Below are 9,650 nucleotides of genomic sequence, written 5' to 3' on the forward strand. Positions count from 1 at the left end.
TGTTGTCTTGATTTCATTTCATATAGGGAGTGTTTAGTTTCTTGCTAATAACACTATTCATCACTAGTTCAACTGTTTTTATTGTATCATAAATACCCAACAATTCCTGGATATTTATAATTAAAATAATTTTGTTTATGTTATTTAATTGGTTATAAATTTATAAAATGATAAAATTGAAATAGTCACAGCCTTTTAGCGAATTTCCCTATAGGGAAGTAGCTATTACCGTAGGTGGCATGCTAAGACCTAGGCCCGGGACCGATTTACTTTTTCATTTTGATGTCCCCATGTACCATTTTTAAAATATTTAACCGTTCCGGGACTTTTCTACCACGCTGTATACTACAACTAGTATTAATATTTAGTCAAAGTCAAAGTCAAAGTCAAAATAAACTTTATTCGTATGAATACATTGCAGCATCAGAATAGAGTCACATATAACTAAAAATCCCATACTTTCATGCTATATAGCTAAAATACAATATATTTAAAACTATATATAAAACCCAGGCAACCAGTAGTGGAGCCCTCACTTAAGGAAACTCCGAAAAAGAATAGAGAGCTTTATTAACAAGATATTCTTTCAGCAATTTTTTAAATTTATTGTAATTTTGCTCATTTCTAATTAAATTTGGCAACTGAGTAAAAAATTTGGTGCCCATATATTTAGTTTTGTTTTTATAAAAATGCAGATTATGTTTATCAAAAATAATTTTATTTCGGGTATTATAATGATGCTTGGATTCAAAAAATATATCACTTTCATGTTCTTTGACATACTTTATTGTTTCTAAGACATAAAGACTGTAAACTGTCAAAATTTTAAGATCTTTAAATAAGTTTTCGACACTCTCTGTGCTATTTAAACCTAACATTATTCGTATTGCTTTTTTTTGTTTTATCAGAATTTTGTCCAAATTATATATTGAGGTAGCTCCATATATACAAATTCCGTATGCCAGATGAGAGTGTATTAAAGAATAATATATTGTTTTTAGCACTGTAAGGTCAGATATTTTTGACATTTGCCACAGTGCATATATTCCTGATGACATCTTTTTCACTACATTATCAACATGATCATTCCAAGATAGATGTCGATCAATGAAAAGTCCTAAAAATTTTGTCTGATTTGCTTTATTTATTATGTTATTGCCAACTTTGATTTTTGGATCCAGAGCTATTTTATTTTGTTTTGTGGAGAAACTTACTATCATTGATTTGCTTGTATTTAATAGAAGGTTATTTTGATTTAAAAAATTTTGAATACTCATTAAGTCCAAATTGGCTGAGAGCTCAATATCAGAACTGGAATTTCCTTTAACAATTAAATTAGCATCATCTGCATATAGTGACATCGAACTGAAGCTGGTACTCTTAGGCAGACCATCCAGGTAACACAAAAAAAGTAATGGACCCAGGATGGATCCCTGAGGTACTCCATACTTAATCACCTGAGCTTCACAGACATAGCTTCTTAAATAATTACAATAATTACCATAATCTAGATATTTCATTTCAACAAACTGATGCCTATTACATAAATAAGAGGAAAACCAAGCACACTCTTTTCCTTGAATACCCAGTGATTTTAATCTTTCAATTAAAACAGGGTGTGCCACACTGTCAAAAGCACGGGAGAGGTCAAGGAAAATACCCACCACCCTTTCACCCTTATCAACTGCATCAATTATGTTTTCAATAAATTCAACTGCAGCAGTTATTGTGGACTTCCCTTGCCGAAAACCATGCTGCTCTTTATCTAACAAATTATTCGATTCTAAAAAGTTTACTAACTGATTGTATACTATCTTTTCAAATATTTTTGAAAAGGATGATAGCAATGAAACAGGTCTATAACAAGTTATATCTTTACGGTCACCTTTTTTAAAAATAGGGATAACTTTTGAAATTTTTAATTTATCTGGGAAATGACCTGAGATGAAAGATGAATTAATTAGATGAACTAGGGGTTTAAGTAAAAATTGTGAAGATTTTTTTATAAGGGTCATAGGAATACAATCGATACCAGTAGAATATTTATTGTCAAATAAAGAAATTACCTTCAGTAATTCCTCTTCTGTAATTGGTGTGAATCTGAATTTAGTATTAGTTTTTAGAGGAGGAACTCCTATTAGTATTTAGTATTAGTATTAGTATTTAGTGATTAGTAAGTAATGTATTGACAAAATAGATTTGAACAGTTTTATTACTCTGCTATATATTTTGTTTATGTTCCGACTAGGCTATAGTCCAAAGCGCCAACACTTTGAGGAGTGGCCAATTAAAAAAAAAATATGGTTAAGTAGATTCCCACTATTCTGAACCCTACCATTTCAAAAATCCACCTAATATAAACTATAGTTAGGGAATTATTATTTTTTTTAAATACGTAAGGGTGATGCTAACATGAAATTGTTACAATCTTACGCGGTTGCGACAATCAATTAGTACAGAAATCCGCTTGATAAGAATTCTTACTAATCCGAACAAAGTTCCATCCCAATTATTTCGGAATATTATGAATCAAATGTATTGATTTGATTAGTTAGAAAAAAAACATCAAACACAAATTTTAATCAGTGTGTTAGCCTCCAGATAGTGTTAAAACTCTTTTAACTGCTTTAAAAATTGTCTGGGGGGTGGCCTCACATTCCAAGGTAGGTAATGGGATTGGGGGCAAAGCTGTTCGCATCCCTTTCTAAACCCAAGCCTAAAAGTACTACTAATTTGATATTTCGCTCTACAAGTGGGCAATATAGAGCTAAATATCAAATTACTGTAGACTCCCTCCTATCCGGACTCCTCGGGACCGAGGCCAGTCCCTATAACGGGTTTTCCGGTTAAACCAACGTCCCCAAAAACTCGTTAAAACGGACCATTTAAATGCATACATACTGTATACAGTATTTGACTTAAATTTAGTAGAGCATTGTATTTACACACGTGATCACTGGTTTCAAATCTTTCCCACGAGAACAGTTGTTTCAGTACCACCCACTTCCTGCCGATCTAGTCCGGTTATTCCGATGTGCTGATACAAATTGTCCAGTTAAAGAGATGTCATTTACGCCGAGTGTAGACCGGTTAAATCGATGTCCGGTTAAAAGGTGTCTGGATAAGAGGGAGTCTACTGTAATGGTGTTCTTCTTGTATTTGTCAACTGTCTGGAATTTTTTTCTTGGGTAAGATAGAGACAATAGTAGGGGCGTATAGGATAAGGACGTATTCATTCTTTCTTTCTTGATGTATTCCTATGTATTTGTGAAAGTGAGTCATACCTGACAGATGTTGTTGCAGCTGTAGGTGTGAGTTGAGCCTTACATTACATATCTTGCACGAGAACTCTTTAGTGTTGGGGACAGAGCCTTCCGAGGGGTTCGCCAAAACAAACACAGAGTTGGGAGAGTTAGCAATCTCCTTTATCAGCTCTTGAGCTTTCAGCTACAGAATAGACAAAAAATTGTTACGTTACCTTCTAAGTAAAAAGATCAATTTTGAAGTAGACCTATAAATTAGTTATTTGTGTAACTAGAGCGCAAAGTTGAGCTTTTCTTCAAGAAGAACACTTTAGTTCCTTGAATGTACCAGATAGGCCTACTTTGCCCACAAATAAAATTTTTCCTACAGTTATAACATAATATAATAAAATTTAATTATGTAATGAAATAATAATTTTCTCAAAGTTTTATAACTTTCTTACTTGCGCCACGAGAAAAAAAAAAACTATTTAAATCTGTGACAATTGAGTCACATCAGGTCGCAACCAAGTAGAATAGATTAGACACACAAAAATGAACACGTCATACTCTGTTACCCAACAGAGGGAATGAGCTAGAGTATGACAAGACATAGGACAGTCGCAGGCAGGTCGTCGATCGATGAAGACTCACCATCGGGCGTTGGCACTACATACACATAAGTCCTATCTGTTAGTCATAATTTAAATATGTACTAATTCTTTTTTCAGGAATGGAGGGACAAGGGGTTAAGGATTTAAATTACCATCATAGGACTAATCAATTAGTTATTATAATATAAATTGAAATTAATTAACACTACTTGTGCCCATAAGGCTTGAGTGGCGAGTTCTCCCTTGATTCTTTATTCGTCTGTATAAACTCGTAGCACGTGTTAAATTAGTTAGTTTTCATAAAAATGGCTGTGATAGAGATACAGCTTGTGTATCTACGATATTAAATAATTTATATTCTATTTCTGAGACATTGCGCAAGTTCTTTTTAGGAATTGGTTGGACCATACAAGGTCTACTTGAGTCCAGTAGCACTACAACTCGTGAGTAATTTTGTTTTAATTTTCTGGAAGTAAAAATACAAAACATTTTTGAAAGAAAAGAAAACAGCCAAAATACACTTACCTTTTTAGCATGCTTAGAACCAGCATAATGAATTTGAAGAATTTCAGGACCAGAAACTTCAATATTACAAACTTCACATTTCAGTCTGACCTGTAAAAATATACTAGTGTTACATGGTAAATCCTAATGGCTAGATGTGAATTAAAATCATTTGTATTTTAAATTGTTTAAAACTGTGATGAAAAGAGCGTGGCTTTTGTTATCGCCTTTTTTTTTGCAGGCATTACTAGGTACTAACATAATTATACTTTATAAGACATCATAATTGGCAACGGTTAAACTTTGGTCAAGCTGGTTTAGATCAAGAACCTAGGGCCTACCTATAAGTTACCAATACATACAACATTTTTAAGAATTCCAATAGGCCTATTGTAAGAAATGAACACCTTGGATTTTTTAAAGTAAACAAAACTTCTGACTATTTAACTAAACATGGTTTGTAAGAAAGGCTTCTTGAAGGGAAATTTCAAATCAATTAATTTTAATTAATCTTATCATGGTGGAACATAAAGGGGCGAGCAACTGTCTGAGCACTCCTAAGGCAATTGTCTTTCTCTCTTACAGTGCATGCCTATAAATATCCACAATTTGTGACCTCCTAGTAGCTGGATTACAGGACGACACCACCCATCCCAGTCATTAATGATTGCGATAAAAAATTATGATAATTGAATACGTTAACAATCCATTGCCTGTTCTTTCGTTGTTGGAAGTTTTCCTATAATGTTGTCAACAACCGCCTGAGTGACAGGGTCACTGGCTTTGATCTCCACTTCCGTCTCTTCAGGCAGGTTCATTGGTGGAGCAGGAGGCTGTACCATCAACCCAGGATCCATGGCCAGAGTGGCCAACAGTGGACCACTCTCAGCTATTTCTTTACTGCAAATGAAAAATAAGTTAACTAGACTTCGACCAAACAATAAAAGCGGCTGGTGTTTTATAAATAAAAAAAAAACAAGGTAAAGGGTTGGGGAATAAGGATGAATGATGCAATAAGTGGATTCAGAAGATATGAAAGGGCAAGAATCCCTTGGGAAGAGGGTTGAACCAATGAGTGAATTAAATAAGATTTAACCAACACAATGAGGTTTTAATGCTTCATGAGTCAAAGGAATCAGTTAAAACAAGTTAACAGGTCCCCAACTAGTTTTCTACTTTGGGGCAAAAAATCTTTAGTTTAAAACCGAAAACTTACAGAAACTTTACTGTGCAATATATGTTCCTCCTCATACCCTTTTTTGTGGTTAGGCCTAAAACAATTGTTTTTTATGAATCCTAAATTTCTAATGTTTGGCCCAAAATAGCCCTATTTTTGAAGTAAAACTTTGGCCTACTATTAAGAATCTGGGATCAAAGTTTGAGAATAAATAAAATGGTTACAATGGCAGGTTAGAAAAGTTTAGTTGTTATGGTGACTAATGGTAGAAGAAGTGAAAGCTATGAGGAGAGCAAATAGTTGTTGATTTTTGACAATTTATTTGATTTCGTAAATTACATCTATCGGTTTGTAAATTGCACATCTATATATATATATACAGTAGAAACCCTGTTAACCAAATTCGGGTTAACCGAAATGGTTCCATTAAAATAATTCAGGGCTATAAAAAGCTTTAGTAACTTCAGTTGTTTAGTTTAAAGTGTTTTCTAACCCATTGTAACATTGTTTTAGCTTAAATAAAACACTGGATTATAGACATTGTCTTAACACTACCGAAACCCTACCCAGGCTGACGCTAACCGAAATCCTGAGCCTGTGAGACCCGCTTTAGGCCAGTTTTTGACCCTGTCTACGCCCTAGGCACAACTAATCAGCACTTCTTTGCAATATACAGGGTGAGTTTTAATTGTCCCCCCCCCAACTTTTTTCTACATTTTTTCAAATATCAATCCCAGACTACTTCCAAACATTGTTGGGTAGTAAGTAGTTAATTTTGACAAGGTGGTCATTTCCGGCCGCCATCTTGGATGCAAAATAGTTTTTTCAAATGTAAAGGTGGGGTTATGACCCATTATTTCGAACTACATTTCTACCCTGATTACAATGCCGCAAACCGTTTAAAAAAATCTTGATTCATTCCAAAGTTATGAGGGTTTTATAAAACTTTATTTTTAGCCCATTTTAACATTGTGCATTTACAAACTAAGACCATAATCTCAAAATAGTGCTAGATAAAGATTATAATACACTACCAGTCATTGTCGACCTATTTTCACTTGGTTATGACGGATGTATTTTTTTCAGCCGCCATTTTGGATCCGCCATTTTGAAATCAAATCAATCATATCATTTACCTATTTGTCTTTTGGATTTTTACAAATCATTGACAAAGTCAACACATCAGCCTATGTATAGGCCTACGTCATATGTGATAAATTATTTAAATATGAAGGGTGTGTTGTGACCCATCATTTCGAACTACAGTACATTTTTAAGCTAAACTCAATGCCGCAATCCATTTTTTGAAATCAAGTTTTATTTATTATTATATTGACATTTTTTTGTAAAAAAATGTCAATATTTCAAAACCAAAATATAAAAATGAAAAACGGATCAAGGAATTGAGTTCAGCTTAAAAAGTAACTTAATCTGAAATGATGGGGCTTGCGCATTTTTGATATCGTTATTTCATTGTGTTTCACCCACTATTTAATTGTGCAAACAGTGTGGAAGTTGCATAAATTAATGAGTCGGTTCATTATAACCTAACCTTTACTTTCCTAATCTAACCTCACTTTAAAACACTTAATACAGTCACGAATCCGCATAAAACCCGACCTACCTTCCTCACATGCCTAAATAAGAACTGATTATTTGGTTTCAAAACGAATTGATTTGATTTCATTCCGCATTAGATCAATTAATTATAAACAGTTGTTTGCTCTTCTCACTCAGTCCTCACTCCTCACTCTTCACTCAGTACGGACCCGTCCAGTCCAGACCACGCCATATTACCATTAGCCTACATCCTTCAGTACCTCTCAATTATCCTTAGATTCGTAATCCTAACCTTCGTTTTACGGCCACTTAGGAATATCTCCGACAAAATCTGATTGCATTTTCGGATTCAGCGTTAAAAATACTGTAAGTAGACATATAAAAATTACATCATATCCCAATGTAAATACGGTAAATATTTGCCATAAAATTAAACTATCATAGGCCTAACCTAACCTAACCAACCAAACTTGCTGATTGTGAAAAAATCGCATGAAGGTTTACTAATCGAATCGATAGTTTCAATCGATATTAGCATAGCCCAGTTAACTTAAGAAACTGTACCCAAATAGGCTAAGTACTTACTAAAACTAAGTATGTAACAATGCAAGACCAATGAACAATACGATAAGGATACATGTAAAATTTAATCTAAGACAGTAGGCCTAATTTATGAACAGAATTTAACCTTCATTCGATTTGTTCATTATCAGCAAGTTTGGTTAGGTTATGACAGTAACTATCGGACGCCTGTCCGGTTACCGGATGCGTATTGGGTACAGTTTCTTAACTGGGCTATGCTAATATCGATTGAAACTATCGAATTGGAAATATTGATTTATAATCAATATTTTTAAATATATCTATTATAAAATTAAACTATCATAACCTAACCTAACCAACCAAACTTGGGTATTTACTCAGGGGAGGTATAGAAGAGGCTACGATGACAGCTGAGGGCTTCTTATTAGCTGAGGGAACGCCATTACCGTAACAAAACTTTCGATATCCATCGGCCTCGGTGGTCTAATGGTTAGCGTGCCGGGCTGGTATACTGTAGGTCCCGGGTTCGAATCCCGCTGGTAGCATTAACTTTTTGTCCAAGATTTTTTTATTATCAGCAAGTTTGGTTGGTTTGGTTTGGTTATTACAGTTGAATTTTATTATTAAGTCATTATAAAATTTTAATTGAGCAATTTCTAGTTTTATTTAATAAACAGAATTATTTTTCCGATTACTAAACTTTTGTTATATTATTTCTTTATCAGCAAGTTTGGTTAGTTCGGTTAGGTTATGATAGTTTAATTTTATAATTAAAAATAGTAAAATTGAATTTGAGGCATTTATAATTTTATTTTATGAACAGAACTATTTTTGCGATTAGTAAACCTTTATTGCCAAAGTGCTCTCTACTACAGCGCTGTTCACGGAGGAATTTTGAACTAAATGCCTCATTTGTACCTCCCCTAAGTCAGACCCCCAAACTTGCTGATGGTGAAAAAATCGCATGAAGGTTTACTAATCGAATCGATAGTTTCAATCGATATTAGCATAGCCCAGTTAAGAAACTGTACCCTGCGTATCCTCTGCGTACTAAATATGCCTAGGCCTAGTCCTAGTTACAAATAAAATGGTAATATCTTAAAATTATAAATATTTCTAATGGGCCTAATGTTGTTACACTTGCAAGCAAGCAGGCCCCAAAACACATCTTAGGCTTATTCCTATAAAATCTTAGATGTATGTAACGTACCTAACTCCAATCACCGTGGCAACAGCAGGGAATGCTGCCATTTTAACAAATTGAAGCAACCTAGAAATAGAAAAGTCAATGAATAGGCCTAATTTAATTAAATAAAAAAACACTATCAAGTTAAAAACTAAAACAAGAATCCTAGAGTGGGTGCGAATCAATAAAACAAGACAGTATTAACACACAGAAAAAATGCTTCTAGGAAATTAGTATTATAATAGGTTGATAACAAAGAATTTGACACAAGACAAGGAGACAAGACGACAGACGCGAGAGAGAGAGACGCAAAGTCAGAGAGTGGTATGGTTTTTATTATTGTAGTAGAGTAGTAGAGAGTGCAGTGAGTGCAGTGCAGTGCAGACGATTCAATGGTTCAGCCTTCACGCCAGGCAGGAAGCAGACCAGACCGAATCCGCCCGCAGACAGACGTCAAGCTTAAGCCACCTTTGAACATCCATTTGGCAGCCTGGGGCCCTATTTTTGAAATGGTTGACTGTTGAGTCTATCGTCAACACTCAACTCAACAGTCAACCATTTCAAAAATAGGGCCCCTGGTGAGCCAGGTGGCATTATAGCCACTTTAGCCACGGCCGCCTTTAACTCCAGAGTCCAGGGGCCCATTTCATAATAAACTACAAGTTACAACCTGTCACTTGTAATTTGTAATTTCCATTAGATTTGCATTGGGCAATCAGCTGATTTACTAATAATATTAGTTTGTAGTTTATTATGAAATAGGCCCCAGGCAGTTACAATCAGGTGATCTTTTGTTTGCAATCCGAGTGACGTCAGAATATGTG

General features: G+C 34.4%; 1 protein-coding gene across 2 annotated transcripts in view; it reads right to left on the bottom strand.

Moving 5' to 3' along the window:
• LOC128988997 (zinc finger protein 385B-like) overlaps positions 1–9,086 on the bottom strand; it is a 29,588-nt gene extending 20,502 nt beyond the window's left edge. For both annotated transcript variants that reach the window (XM_054410845.1, XM_054410846.1), the window contains exons 1-4: positions 8,851–9,086; positions 5,074–5,260; positions 4,382–4,471; positions 3,285–3,447 (exon numbers count right to left, since the gene is read on the bottom strand). In XM_054410845.1, the coding sequence (XP_054266820.1) occupies positions 3,285–3,447; positions 4,382–4,471; positions 5,074–5,260; positions 8,851–8,891 (481 nt within the window). In that variant the 5' untranslated portion in view covers positions 8,892–9,086. The remainder of the gene's footprint in view (positions 1–3,284; positions 3,448–4,381; positions 4,472–5,073; positions 5,261–8,850) is intronic.
• Positions 9,087–9,650: the final 564 nt, after the last annotated feature.

The sequence above is a fragment of the Macrosteles quadrilineatus genome, unplaced genomic scaffold, assembly GCF_028750875.1.
Source record: "Macrosteles quadrilineatus isolate MER2022 unplaced genomic scaffold, UCM_ALF_1.0 Scaffold_3__2_contigs__length_128488019, whole genome shotgun sequence".
In the NCBI taxonomy this organism is placed as follows: domain Eukaryota; kingdom Metazoa; phylum Arthropoda; class Insecta; order Hemiptera; family Cicadellidae; genus Macrosteles; species Macrosteles quadrilineatus.